Consider the following 15,713-nt stretch of genomic DNA (forward strand, 5'->3'; position numbering starts at 1 on the left):
TTGTACAGTTGTGCATGTGGAGAGATGCATCAACTTGACTCCTTTTGCATGCAGTCTGGTAAAGGTGGAGCCGTTTTCCGTAACTCCAAACCGGCTCCCAAGAACGGGTAGATGGTTTCCTTAAACTGGAGTGGTTGCACGTACCAAGCCCTGCACTGCAATGCAACTCAACTCGCTGCTGCAGGTGAGGGCTGAGGAGCGTCGTGATCTCCGCCCGTGCTCCGGGATGGACATGCCGCCGAATCGCGGAACGTTGGATGTTCATCGACTATGGATGTTGGATGTTGAGGTTCACAGATTGATTGGTTCTATGATTGGCATGCATGTCACGAGCTAGCGAGTTTGTGAGTGCGAGCACGCCCGGAGCGAGGCGAGGTGATCCCTCCTCCTCCCCTCCTGGTGCGCACTAGCTAGCTAGGGCAGGGAGAAAGACAGACGGAGAGCTGCATGCAGCTGATGACCTACCCACCTCACCAGAACTGCTTCTTGTCATCCTCGTGTGCAACGACACGGAGTCGTTCAGCTCCCTTGCAGGATCCGTTATCGCCGAAATGCTCGGCTCGGGTGACGCCCGTGTACGCTGGGCCGGAGGAGTTGCCGCCTCTGTCTATCACGATGCACCCATCCCTGGCCCTTCCCTATCGGCAGGGTACCCATTATTGCATTTCCATCTACGTGAATGAGTGACCCGTTTTCAGATAACCGTGCCGTCTGCCTTGTATCCTTTTCCAAAAAGAAGATGTTGCGTGGGTAGCGGTTGTAGGCCGAATTTGGAGTTTTGACTTTTTTTTGTAAAGTTTAGCCGGATATAACCCTGGTTTCAAACAATCGGGATCTAACCCTTTTCCTACCGTCAGGATGGTTGGCGGTAGGATTGCATAGCTTACCGCCGAGGCTCAAGGTGATAGGTTAACGGCAACGGCCACCATCTAACTATGTTGCTGCTGACGTGTCCTAACGGCTATACCGCCAGAGAGGCCGGCGGTATGCTACAATCAACTACCACCTAGCTGATTGGCGGTAGGGTCCTGCGCCTGTGTCTTATGTTTCGAATTTGCAAAAGAAGAAAATAACTATAGGTTTGCACACCCTACTGCCATTGTTCCTGACAGTAGGGTCATGTGCCTGCTGCTATAACCGAAACTTGCTAAAGAATAGTAGGCTGTCCAACCCTACCGCCAGGGACTACGACGGTAGGGTCCCGTCCAACTTAATTTTTGTGCAGAACTGTTCGCTTCAATTCTAAAAATTTGTGCACACCAGCAATATAGTTTAGAAATCAAAAAATGACGATGATCTCACATATTATAACACATCATGCATCGATAGAAATGATAGTTCAACATATCAAATAGGGTTTACATGTCCAACAGAGAAAATAGGTAGCTGCTATAACCGAAACTTGCTAAAGAATAGTAGGCTGTCCAACCCTACCGCCAGGGACTACGACGGTAGGGTCCCGTCCAACTTAATTTTTGTGCAGAACTGTTCGCTTCAATTCTAAAAATTTGTGCACACCAGCAATATAGTTTAGAAATCAAAAAATGATGATGATCTCACATATTATAACACATCATGCATCGATAGAAATGATAGTTCAACATATCAAATAGGGTTTACATGTCCAACAGAGAAAATAGGTAGCAAATCGACAATTCCAAAGTAGTTCGACATAGCAAACAAGTTCTCGTTCACAGCTCAACATAAACAGCAAATAGTTTAACTAAACGACTAGTTCAACATGACCATTTCACTTTCTCTTGCTCCCCCTTTTGGCCGTACGCTCCCCATTCCTCTTGGAGCAGGTCTCATTCGGATTTTTCGTGCGACTATGAGGAGGACGCTCTTTCTGAAACGGGGACGCACCCTTCCATTGCTTCTTCGGCTATTTTCCCTTCTTGTCCTCGGTTGGCTGAGTGGGTGGAGGTCTGTCATCATCATCGTACTCCTGCTCCTCCTCACCACCTACTTCATCTTCTTCCTCGGCTTGCTCCTCGTCCTCTTCTTTGAAGGAAATATGCCCTAGAGGCAATAATAAATTTATTATTTTATATTCCCTTATTTCATGATAAATTTTCATTATTCATGCTAGAGCATGGATTTATCATCACGAGAAAGCTGAGTATAAAAAATCTGAAGAATAACTTCTCTCAGGAGTTCATGATTGGAGCATGAATGTAATATTGACTTAAGCCTCCCCCAAGCTAGAGCGATACTTTCTCCTTCACGAGGCCATAAATTATGTATATAATTCTGATCACAATGAACTAGATGCATAGGATAAAACTTTTGGTGAAATTCCAATTTCAATCGATTCCAGTTCCACGATCTAATATCATCGTATAGCCTATACCATGTCAATGCTTTTCCCTTCAAAGATAAAGGGAAAACCTTCTTGTTAACTTCATCTCCGGGTAAACCTGCAAGTTTAAATAATCCATAAATTTCATCCACATGTATCAAATGCATATCGGGATGCATCGTTCCGTCTCCTGCATAAGGATTAGCTAGCAGTTGTTCAATCATACCCGAAGGAATTTCATAACCAATATTTTCAGTAGGTGCAGTAGGTTGCACTACAAAAACCTACTTTCGTGATAATACGTGTTTTTCACAGTAGGTCACGTTTTCTATCATGCATGTACATCCATGACGCTTTTATGACAGAATCAAGATAGTCATACATGTGGTGTTGTACAAGTGTTCCATGACAATACTGAAATTATTACCACGAAAGTGTCCACTTCCATGACGATAAACGTCGTGTCCTGGAAGTGTTTTCGTCGAGGATAACCGACACGTGGCTTCCACCGTAACGGGTCGCCATTAAGCTATCGGGTTCTGGTTTGCATCCAATAACCCGCTAACAGCCCAGACCAAAGGGGAATTTCCACGTGCAAAATTCTCATTGACCACCGGAACCACGTGTTAGCTCGCCATTGGGACATATAGGCACCTATGATACATTGACACGTGGCACGTCCCAACAGTGACACATTTAGCTTACAAAGGCCGGCCCATTTGACTTGGTCAAAAGCTAGCGGGTCAGCCCATGAAAAAGCTTGTTAACAGTTTGTTCGCATATAGCCCATTTTACGGCCCGGTAACTCATGCCCCGTTATGGCCTTTTCCAATTTGGCCCAACAATGTCGTGTGGGCTGTCCAGTATAATACCAACCCGTTTCACTTTCGGCCCACGATGGCTTTCGGCCCATATGAGGTCTTTCGTCCCTTTGGGCCCTTTAGTGACCCATGGTTACTCTGGCCCATAATAAACTGTCAATTTCTTTATACCCATTAACGGCTCATGATTCACATGGGCCGTTACCAGCCCGTATTAGCTTTTGGCCTACTAGGGCCCATAAATACTTGGGCTCCATTCCGGCTCCTTATTTCCGGTCCGTTACTGGCCTGTTCTTCTAGTGGGCCAAATTCAGCCCGTCGTTAGAATCGGCCTGTTAACCCATTGCGTCGTTTCCAACCCGCCATGTATTCGGGCCCATTAACGACCCGTTAATCCTATTACAGAATTAGGGCCAGTTCTTTTCCCCTCATAATTCTCCAGAATATGATTCTGGGATACTGCCCACAGAATCGTCTTCCCACAGAATTATCTGTCCAGTTCTTTTCTGTAATTCTAGCATGTGATTGTTCTATGAGTTGTCCATTGAAATGTCTGTAACGCCCTTAGATTCAAGTGAGTGTTGAATTGGTAACACTTGGTTATTACTGATGGTTTCATGTGTAATGTGAACACAAAAACAAGATGCAAATCTCATAAACTATTAATTTGGAAATAACATATAGTAATATTACAATATAAAAGCGACTTGCAAATATCATAAAGTGCTTACCATTACAATTTAGAACCAGAGTTGAAAATATCATATATTGCATAATATTACAAGTTAAAAGGGAGTTGCAAACTACAAATAGATGGATGATCTCAAGGTACAAGGCTGACGGCAATAGCCTCACGTGTAGCGGCCATGGTACCATCATCGTCAGGTGGTAAAGCGTTGGCACCTGTAAACGGCTGTGGAGGTTGCACGTATGCATCATTGTCAAACTTGTCAAAATGCTCATCACGTAACTTGCTATCACGAATGTAGTTGTGAAGACACATGCATGCAGTGATGATCATCTTTTGGGTCTCCGGTTTGTACCGTGGTATGCCTTGGAGAATACGCCATTTCATCTTGAGAACACCAAATGATCTTTCGATAACATTGCGCAAAGAAGAATGTCGATGGTTGAATGTCTCATACCTCCCCATGGGAGGGTGTTGTTGGAAATCAGGTACATGATACCGTTGCCCTTTGTATGGTGCTAGATATCCAACTCTGTTGGGATATCCGGAGTCGACAAGGTAGTATTTATCTATAATAAGACATCTTGTACATAAGAATATGCATGCATACACTTTCATAATAATATGCATAGATACAAGAGATTACCTGTGGGTGGTTGTGGATAATGCTCATAGCGAACTATAGCATCGCTCCATACACGTGTGTCATGAACAGATCCGGGCCATCCAGGAACAACAAAAGTGAACCTCATATCAAAATCACACACTGCCATGACATTTTCGGTTGTGTACCCTTTCCTATTCCTATGTTGGGCTCCAATTCCTTGGGCACAACCACTTTAATGTGTGTTCCATCTATGGCTCCAATAGCATTTTTGAAATGAGGCCAGAACCTTGTTTTTCTAAGTATTGGATGAGGTTCAGAGAAAGATGGATCCATTGGCCTAATGTAGTCACCGGCCATGCGGTCTACACACTCCAAAACCTCATGGAATTTTTTGTTGGTGACCGAACGACTATGTGCAAACCGATCCGCCACATTGTCAGTGGTCTGCGTTGTCCCCAAAGTCCATAGAAAAAGCGCCAACGCTTCTTTGGATGATATGTTGCAAGTTGACTGAAGGCCATAGTTCTCAACCAACAGATCATGCAATGGGTAAAACACTGACCTCCTCATTCTGAACATAGCGTAGAATGCTTTTGGATCCCGCTCCTTCTCTTCCACCCATTGGAGGCCAGTAACAAGGGGTAATCTTCTTGACACATACGGCAACGATTTGCTTGACGACGCCATTTCCAAAGCAAATGCAATCAGTCCTGCCTCAAATTCCTCATCTTCTTGTTTTTTTTATCCATCTGGCACAAGCACATACACACATAGGAGGTTAACAACAAGATACAGTAGCAGGTTTCAAGGATACAAGTTGAAAGCACATACTTTGGTTCAAACCATAACATAGTTGAATAGGATGCAAGTTCAAAGGAAATACATGGGTTCAAAGCGAATAATATAGGACAGTACGATACAAGTTGAAAGCAATCAGAACATAGTTCACTACGATACAAGTTGAAAGCATTCGAAACATAAAGGTTCTACTTATTGTTGAACTCCCATGCTTTGTTTATCCATATCAGCCTCGCACTAGGCTCGTGAGTCTTGAAGGCAGAGAAAACATCACGATTTTTCTGATCCTTGAATAGCTGTGAAGCATAGAAATGAACATCACTCCCAGGTGCACCACCATCTGCTTCTACCATGGCCATCATTTCATGAATCTCTTGTCTTGCTGAAACTTGAGTCTCATCTCTCTTGTTCCTTGAATCAAAGAGGTCCACCATACGAACAAATGCCTCATTCTTTGCATGCTCACTTGCCCACTTTTCATTCGCCTTAGGACTTGGGGAATAAGGAGATGCCCTCTTCTTCCCAACATTTGCACGATTCGCACGAGGTGTAACTTCAGTTTTGTCACCTTCACAACCAGACTCATCATCCAAATTGATTCGAGACGTAGAACCTTGATATGTGGGAATTGGCACTCTCGCATGCTCGTTTGTGACACAACAAGCATCAAACACCTCCTCCATTTTGTCCTCCTCCGCAAGTGGAGCATGCCGATACTTGGTAGCCTGCGGACGTGCCTGCAATGAAAAAGCATCTATCCATGTTAAATGAAATGAAATGACAGAAGCAACATAACTCTGTAAAATGACAAAACAAAAAGGCACCTTCAACTCCAATGCCCACCACTCATCCGTAGCAGCAATGGTCTTTGTATAAGGATCTCTTCCGATGCCCGAAGCTTTTTGAAGCAATGTCTTCCATATGGCATAATCACTTCTACATGCATCCCACCGGTTTCTTAATTGTTGGTGAGAATAGTTTCTCCCGGAGCGCTCATTAAACTTAGTAAGCAAATTAACTTGGCCTACATCGGACAAAGTGGTGTGTCCTGGAGCGCGGTTATTGGCTCACACCTCCTCTACGCACACATCCATATAAATGGAATGAGCCGCATCATCCCAAATTGCTTTCGGACCCTTCACTTTTTCCATCTACAACATTCACATGTCAATGTTTTTACTAAGCAGACATCTATCCATACCAACACAGAATTAATAGTAAGCAATCAATCATATAGAAGTACATTCCTTACAGATTTTCATACAATGTTTTTTGCTAAATGTTGCATACAAAAAATTTCAGTACATGCCATCAATCACATGTTTGCATCATCCAAAGCAACATACAAATTAACTAACAAGAAACCATACAAGATTCCCCTGCTTTGCCTCCTGTAGCAGCAGCAATACAATGAGAAATCATGAGGAAGAAGAGAGGCAGTGGAGGAGGCACTCACCAGCTATCCTGGCCGGGCGGAGGCCGGGCGCGTCCTGCTGCCGGGCGGGGGGAACGGAGGGCGGGCGGGCCGGCGGGCCTGCGGACGCCTCCTGCTGCAGGGCGAGGATGGACGTCGGGGCGGGCGGGGAGGAGTCGAGGAGGGGCGGCTGGTCCGGGAGGAGTGAAGGAGAAGGGGCGGCCGGCCTGGGGCGGCGTCGTAGGGGCCTCCCGCCGGCGGATCGGACGACGCCGGGGCCGGGAGCTGGCTGGCGGCGCGCCAAACCCTAGCTCGAGATAGCTGGAGACGATGGGTGTGCGGGGACGAGGAAGCGCTTCGTGAGAAATCCCCTGCTTTTTGCCTCGCTCGGTCGGCCCTCCCCGGTGGCATTCTGGCTGTAAATACAGTTGCCAATAGGGGTATTTGGTTCAAAGCGAACCGTTTTGTTTTGAGGGAATGGCCAGAATGACCAGAATTGCCAAGTTTCGGTGATTCTAGATTGCACTGTAATTCTGAGATGATTTTGGACCATTCTTGAGGCAGAGATGAGTTCTTTTGTAATTCTGATTCCTCAGGCAGTAATTCTTCACAATTGAGCCAAAAGAACTGGCCCTTAAGCTTTTGTTGTTTTCTGGCCTGTTAACAGCCCATGACCGTGCTGGCCCGATACCAATTAAGGTCGTTTACGGCCCATGTCGTGGTCTGGTTTTGGCACATGAATTGTTGGACCCGTGTGTGGCCAATGGATCCTACGGCCCGTTGGAGGCCCATTTATCTGACGACATGTAGGAGGCCCATTGATTCTACGGCTCGTAGCAGGCTCAAGATTACCACGGTTCGTATCTGGCCCATGGTTGTTGCGGCCACTAGCAAACCAAGGAAAAACAAGACTAAGAAAATAAATAAGCCATAAACTAACACTAGGCTATTAAGGTGATTGCACAGACTATATCCACTGGGCATCAAAGTTCGCCACCAGGGCAAATATAGGAAACACCCTACACTATACAAAAATGGCTTGTTGTTTTCTTAGCCGGCCGTTGTCCGTTAAGAACAAATTTTGTATGGCAACAAAACAAATTACAGCCATATAACAAACGGAAGGTCGGCATAAACGTTAACAGTCCGGCAGATAAATGCAATATCAGAAGTTCAGAAGTTCAGTTCACTTGACTTGACTGTTATGTCTTCATGTTGTACTGTCCGATGGAGTACCATAAACTTCGCCTTCATTTCTTTTAGGCTCCTGAACAATATAGCAAATGTCTGATAGTCTGATTTTTAAACCGTGCATATGTTGACGACATCGAGCAATGGAAGTCCTTGTTTCATAAAGGGTCTGTGTTAGGGATTGGACTTGTGTCTGGAGCGCAGATATAACATTGTTTTGAGTTTGCATATCTTGATCATGAGGCAGTTTGGACGGGATTGCCCTAACAACCAATCCAGTATTACATAGGAAGAAGCAGATCGAGCGGCTCCAGAATCAAATCGGGAAGGGATCGCGCGAGAGCAGAAGCGGATTGAGCGGTTCAAGAATCGTTCGGATCTGTCGCTAACTTTCAGTCGACTGAACGTTAGCTTTCTTGTTTATAGTTTAAAAGATATTAGTGATTTAAATTGTCTATCATGAAATAAAGTCTATGAATTTATTTTAGACGTGCCCATGTCACAGTTATACTGTGAGCAGGAAAAGAGAGAAAGATGATCCATGCATGCGTCATTTGCATGGCGGCATGACATAAAGTGATGGCTGGTCTGGCATAATACACTGCTATAGTGGTATTTGTATACTACTAGCACATATGCCCGTGCAACGGGAGAAATAAATCTTGATTGGCTACATTTATAAATTTAGGAAAGAAATACTTCTGCACAACCGGTTTTTTTATGGCAATGTCATCAAGGCTACAAAATTGGAGATTGGAAAATTAATAAAACCAGTTACTACTATTGAGAAAATTGGGCTTTTATATACAATGGATTTGATGGTCCAGCTATTATGCAGCGATATATAAGCAAACATTATTATATAAATTAAAGCATGTAACAAATTAGAGGGAAAATTGTAAAACACAGGTGCGGTAAGTTATGATCTAAATTTGAACCCTTTGGATGATTGGATCACCTTTTATTAGAGTTACTACAGTAACCTCAAGAGAACCAATCATGCAAATAAAACATAAGACTTGTGCAATATGTTTTATATGGCTTATTATACCTTCACAAGAAGTTAGTTCAAAAGTTCAAAAGCGTTGTATCCATTATTTTACCAGGGAAATACTCGACTCAACGCGATGTAACATTGTTTGATGAAGAAAATGAGGTTGTACCTATAAAAAAAACATAATCTGATGCTGCATGTCTCTACTATCTTGTACCTATGCATGTTGCCATGTTCTTATATATGAGATGGATGACATGACCACTAACTTAAAAACACAAAAATGATAGACGGTTCTACATGGCGAAGAAATCCATAAGCTCCAAGTCCAGTACGTATAGTCCCATCTTAAATTGTCATCGTACTAAATTACTAATCAAACTTGCCGTAAGATTAGAAATTTCTTTGTATTTTATTTTCAGTGATTAGATAGATTAATTTTATTATTCAATAAGTTGAACAAAACATATATGAAAAACTTTAGCGATCTCACAAAATACAACATCTCTATTATCATAATCTCTTCCCCGGATGAATAAAGAATAGAATCAAGCATATCTCACCTCTTAGCGATCTCACAAGATACAACATCTCTATTATCATAATCTCTTCCCTGGATAAATAAAAAATAATATCCAGCATATCTCTCCTCTTAACCCTCCATAATTTTCTCTCTGTTGCGAAAGTCGACGACCACAAAACCATGTTTTCTACCCTGACTCGTAGGAAAAAAAATGAAAATCACCACACAGATCAATGTTCTGGTCACTAGTTGCATTGAGACCCATGTAGGAACAGTATATCTGAAAAGAATAAAAAGAACAGTGAAGAACAAAACTTTAGACTAATTAATTGGACGAGTCTCCACCTAGTTTTCTTGGACGTCCTCCACATTTTTGCTAAATTTAGAAAGGAAACCAAGATTTTCATATATCTCGTGAGCAGGAAAAAACATAAGCTCTCCGTCTTTTGTGATATGAGACATAGGGATCGAGCAGTTTTATCTAGAGAATTTAATCAGTCCAACGAGCTGATGATTAGAGAAGGAAAGTTTGCGATTTAGCAAAATAGAAAATATGATGGGCTTCTAACTGAAATAGCGTTGAGGATGGCAAACCTGGCTGACCGATCATAGCTGACACTGATTTGCTTCAAACCCAATAACGGGGGTTTCATGAAATTGATGAATGATCCTGGTCATGGTTTGCCAAAAGTGATATGCCAACCGCAGCCAGCTTGATTATTTGTGTTTTCGTACGCCGATAGCGCATGGATGCGACCATGGAATTGACAACGGTGTCTCCGCGGGTGTCGACTGTGAGGACATTGGATCCCTGCCAATGCCTGCCAATCCAATTTTTTGGCGTTGACTACCGCATGGGCAACCGCTTGGAACGAAGCCAATTAGTTGGCACGCCATCGAAAGCCCATCCCGCCAGTTCACTTTCACGTGAACTTTTGCGCCAATAGTTGGTGACTCACGGGCCGGCAAAAGCTTCGCCAATCTTTTGGCACCCCCATGCATTGGCAGGGCTAAACTCGCGCGAAATCCAGACACGCCCGTAGAATGCCGAGCACTCTGCGGGCCTAGCCCCACCAGGTCTCAGAGCTGTCGCGCCGCCTTCATGCCACCCACGAACACCGCTGCGGCAACCCGCTCGGCCAGTATGATCCCATCATGAAGTTGCCGGGCCTATCATAACCCACATGCGCCACACATGCATGTATCACACGGTCACGATCTCCTAACCATGCTGATCGGCTGATGAATCACAAGGACCTCCCACAATTTTCCCCTGCCTTTTTATGAGAAAAATACAGTCAGGAAGTTGCCTCGTCGGCTCACAGCGTAGCCTCCGGCCAGGGCCGTCCATGGCCATGTGCCAACAGTGCGACCGCACAGGGCCCCCAAGTTTCAGGGGCCCCCAATTTTAGGTCCAATTTCTGATAGCCTGTTTTATTTGTTTCCATAGTTTTGGGCTTGCCATCCTAGTTTGATCGCCCGTGCCTCTCCAAAACTCTCTGCCCATCAGGGCCTGCTCCCGATCAATCAGGTCGTCGTTTCCAGTCTTCCCGAGTTCCCCGTCTGGATCCCATCTGCTCGCCGCCATCGCAATTCTGAAGGACCAGGAGGGCAGGGGGCATGATGCAGAATTTGTGCCATGAATTTGACCATAAATCAGGGCTAACCGGGGCGCCATACCGCCAAGCAAAAGGAAGGCAGCCACTGGCTGACTGCCAAGGTTAAGGCCTGATCGATCGGCTGATTTAATTAACGCACCACCGACCAGTCAATGTCCATCCATCAGGTGCCCAGCCAAAGTAAAATTGTTTAGGCTATTTTCATATCAAATACTTTAGTGCCTAAAAATGATTATAACATATGAATCGGTTCTCCTGTTAATAACAAAATTTTAATATATGTTCATTGCTCATTGGGTGAAGTCTTTGGGGAAAATAGTTCGTATAATACATTGTCAAATATTGTACGGAATAATACATATATAAAGTAGTTATAATTTAACTGAGAGTATGCCTTTTTTGCACAATAAAATGAGAGTATACTTTAGCTACAGGAATATTTCAGATTTTAGGGCCCCATTCATATTTCGCACCGGGGCCTCTAATTTCTGGAGACGGCCCTGCCTCCGGCAAACGGTGTTGTCTATTGCATGGTCCATTGGAGTGTGGGGCGACTAAGGCCACTTCCAGCGAGCGACGCTAGCGTTTGCCTAAGGTGACAGAGCGGCCTCTCCACGAGCGAAGCATGCCAGCAGCACGACAATCGGTGCAAGGAAGATGGTGCGGTGCACACGCTCGGCTGTACGAGAGTTCACTGCCACAGCATGAAACATAGGGCGTCCCCGATCGAGTTCCCGCCTGTTGGTCCCGCTTGGTGCACTCCTTCGCCGACATAGCATGTTGCTTGCTCCCGCCGACCATGGCTGATCCTCCCCCGACTCCGGCCACACACAGATTGGCGAATACGGTTCATTCTACATCTGCGTTTACGCTTTGCAATTTGGTGCTCATTGTTGGCCCACTCTCCATGTCGAGAACTTCAGGCGACCGCGATACGACCGGCGACGAACACGACGAAGAACTCGAACAAGCAAACTGTCTCCTGATCAATCTACTCAGTGCAAAGCAAGCCTCCTGATCATCCTCACCTAATCGATCCATGTGAAGCTTCCGTGAACCAATACCAAAGACCTGTACGGTGCACAGCGGCCAGCCGGCCGGAACACAACACGCACGCACACGAACGTTGGCTTGATTGCCAATGGCTCGTACCGAGCCTCTTGTTGATCTGTATTGATACACACGGTCTCCCTAGTTACAGGCTGGGGTACATAGTTATATATTAGGTAGCTAGCCAATACTAATCCTACTCGGCAATGGCTAAAAGCCTAACACGGACAAACACTTAAACGTGCATCAAAATCAGTCGGAGACGAGACGAAAAGTCAGACATGCCTTCTATTAAATCTCATCCGTCAATCCTTACGGTTAACTATAAAATCAACGGATATAAAATGGTGACGTATGGAGAATTATGAAAGGCTCCGTTCTTTAATATTAGGTAAAGGTTGGGATGGTGATCCTCCCAGCTTTTTACTTTCGGACATTGTGGATGATGTAACTTTGATATGAGTTTAATAAAGTGCGCCAAGTAGTTTAAAAAAAAAAGATGAGAAAGGCTAGCGTGCTTGCTTTCGATTCTCCAACTGAGCCAACGTGCACGAGAGAATCCCTTTCCTCGGTAAGGGGTTCTTTCTATTTACAACCCATCGTGGGCCGTACATGGGCCAACCAGCCTCGTACAGAACCCTAATCGAAATCGAGAACGATCACGAAACGCAATGGAAGACGTCTGCCATATACTATACATGCTTATAGTATATGTATATATATAGGGCCCTGAGACAACCACGCCTCAGAGCACATCAAACATGGTTCTCCCCTCGTCAAAAAGGAAAAGATCAAACATGGTGCAGTGTAAGACAATAAGTTTTGGGAACCAGCACGACCCTCTAGGGGTGGCTTATCTCATTATATATAATGGTTGTGTTACAATACGTACATAGGTACAGAAGTTATACATAGTCTAACACCCTCCCTCAATCTTAGCCACTTTCTAAAGAACTGAGAAGGGTAAGATTGCGCCTACAAGCCTCAAACTGTGGCAGTGGTAAAGGCTTAGTGAAGATGTCTGCAAGTTGATCCTTAGACGAGATAAACTTGATCTGAAGTTGCTTCTGTGATACACGTTCCCGTACAAAGTGATAGTCAACTTCAATGTGTTTCGTTCGGGCATGAAATACTGGATTTGCAGAAAGGTATGTAGCACCGATGTTATCACACCAAAGAATAGGAGGCTGTGGTTGAGACAAACCCAACTCCTGAAGCAAATACTGCACCCAAATAATCTCTGCAGTAGCATTAGCCACAGCCTTGTACTCAGCTTCAGTACTGCTACGTGATACAGTAGCCTGTTTCCGAGCACTCCAGGTGATCAAATTAGAGCCAAAGAATACTGCATAACCCCCCGTGGATCGCCTGTCATCTGGGCTACCAGCCCAATCTGCATCAGAGAAGGCCGAAAGGACCCGAGAGGAAGTCGGCCGAATATGCATACCAAAAGTCAGAGTGAACTGAACATAACGAAGAATGCGTTTAACAGCAGCCTAATGAGTATCTCTGGGAGCCTGAAGATACTGACAAACCCTGTTAACGGCATAGGAGATATCTGGTCTCGTGATCGTCAAGTACTGAAGTCCACCAACAATGCTTCTGTACTCTGTGGCATCCGCAGGAGACAAAAGCTCACCATCAACAGCTGTTATCTTGTCGGTAGACGACATGGGTGTGGTGGTCGGTTTGCACTTCAGCATGCCGGCTTTTTGTAACAACTCCAAGGAGTACTTCTTCTGCGTAAGGACAAGACCAGTAGCACGAGAAGTGACCTCAACTCCAAGAAAGTAGTGAAGCTTCCCAAGATCTTTGACCGCAAAATCAGCACCAAGAGAGCAGACAAGAGCATCAGCAGCATACTGAGAAGAGCTGACAAGGATAATATCATCGACATATACCAAAAGATACATAGTGACTTCTGGCTTCTGTAGAAGAAATAATGAAGTGTCAGCAGTGGACGGCACAAACCCATGAGCACGAAGGGCAGAGGCAAGGCGGGCATGCCAGGCACGAGGAGCTTGCTTCAAACCATATAGTGCTTTGGAAAGACGACAGATATAGTCGGGACGATCAGGATCAGAGAAACCAGGCGGCTGTTTCATATAAACCTCTTCCTCCAAAAATCCATGTAGAAAGGCATTCTGCACATCAAGTTGACGAAGTGACCAACCACGAGAAACAGCAATGGAGAGAAGAAGCCGAATAGTGGTAGGCTTGACGACAGGACTGAAGGTGTCCTCATAGTCAAGACCATGACGCTGCCGAAAACCGCGAGCAACAAGTCGCGCTTTGTAACGCTCAATAGATCCATCCGAATGCTTCTTCACTTTGAATACCCATTTTGAGTCAATAACATTTACCCGTGGTGGTGGAGGAACGAGAGTCCATGTCTTGTTACGAAGAAGAGCATGAAACTCCTGCTCCATAGCCTCTCGCTAATGTGGAATGCGCAGGGCAGCCTGATATGAGCGAGGCTCAGAAGATGGATCCGCAACAGCAGCAGCCAAACAAGCAGCCAACCAAGCAACCGTACCATCCGTACGTTCCTTAGGTTTGAAAATGCCACTGCGACTGCGTGTATGTGGTCGAGACACAGGAACCACCGAGATCGACGGAGCAGCCTGCAACGGGCTGGAGGACGGCGACGTTGATGAGTCAGCCGGTGACGACGAGCCAGGCACGGTAGCCTCGGACTCAGTCGGCGAAGAAGGCCGGCCCACCGGCGAAACCGACAGAGCAGACGAAGCAGCTGGCGACTCCGGCATCCCAGATCGGGCCGATGGCGAGCTCGACATAGTGGGCCGTGGCGCGGCCGGTGTCGCGGGCCGATCCGCTGATGAAGGCGACGTGAGGACCCGAGCCGCGGGCGAAGACGGTGTGACGGGCTGAGCCACGGGCGACTCGGCGGCCGCTGGTGAAAAAGGCCGAGCCGCTGGAGACTCGGCGATCACTGGCGTAGCAGAACGAGCAGTGGAGATGCTCGGCGCGACGGGCTCGTCGGGTGACCATGCATGGGCACGCGAATCGATGCCATGCAATATAGGGCGATCGACGTGCCCACCAGAAGACGACGATGATGATGGTGAATCCTCCAACAGCTCCAAACGAGCTCCACGTCCGGTTCCTGCACCATGGTTAGGTAACAGCAAAGGAGAGTATGCAACATCATCAAATTGGTCAGAAGCAACAGAGGATGAATGCAGGGATGGTGGTTCGACAGTGGACACATGAAGGTTGGCAAAGGGAAAAACATGCTCATCAAACACGACGTCCCGAGATATATAGACACGATTAGTGGGAACATGAAGACATTTGTAACCTTTATGAAGAGAGCTATAGCCAAGGAAAACACACTTCTTAGAACGAAACTCAAGCTTGCGCTTGTTATATGGACGAAGATGCGGCCAGCAAGCACACCCAAATACCTTGAGAAAGGTATAATCAGGTTGTTCATTAAGGAGAACCTCAATGGGAGTCTTCATGTTTAAAACACGAGTAGGAGTACGGTTGATGAGAAAGCATGCAGTGGTGAAAGCATCACTCCAAAAGCGAAACGGAACAGATGCATGGGCCAAAAGAGTAAGACCAGCTTCAACAATATGACGATGCTTACGTTCGACTGAACCATTCTGCTGATGTGTATGTGGACATGCTAAACGATGAGCTATCCCAAGCGACTGAAAGAAGGAGTTGAGGTTGCGAT

At 45.6% G+C, this 15,713-nt stretch overlaps 1 protein-coding gene across 1 annotated transcript in view; it reads right to left on the reverse strand.

The window, feature by feature from the left end:
- Positions 1-5,249: 5,249 nt before the first annotated feature.
- The window catches only part of LOC123068065 (L10-interacting MYB domain-containing protein), a 15,924-nt gene continuing 5,460 nt past the window's right edge, over positions 5,250-15,713 (reverse strand). The window contains exons 2-4 of the mRNA XM_044490569.1: positions 6,673-6,937; positions 6,041-6,285; positions 5,250-5,953 (exon numbers count right to left, since the gene is read on the reverse strand). Of these exons, the coding sequence (XP_044346504.1) occupies positions 5,405-5,953; positions 6,041-6,285; positions 6,673-6,937 (1,059 nt within the window). The 3' untranslated portion in view covers positions 5,250-5,404. The remainder of the gene's footprint in view (positions 5,954-6,040; positions 6,286-6,672; positions 6,938-15,713) is intronic.

Source organism: Triticum aestivum, chromosome 3B, assembly GCF_018294505.1.
Source record: "Triticum aestivum cultivar Chinese Spring chromosome 3B, IWGSC CS RefSeq v2.1, whole genome shotgun sequence".
Classification (NCBI taxonomy): domain Eukaryota; kingdom Viridiplantae; phylum Streptophyta; class Magnoliopsida; order Poales; family Poaceae; genus Triticum; species Triticum aestivum.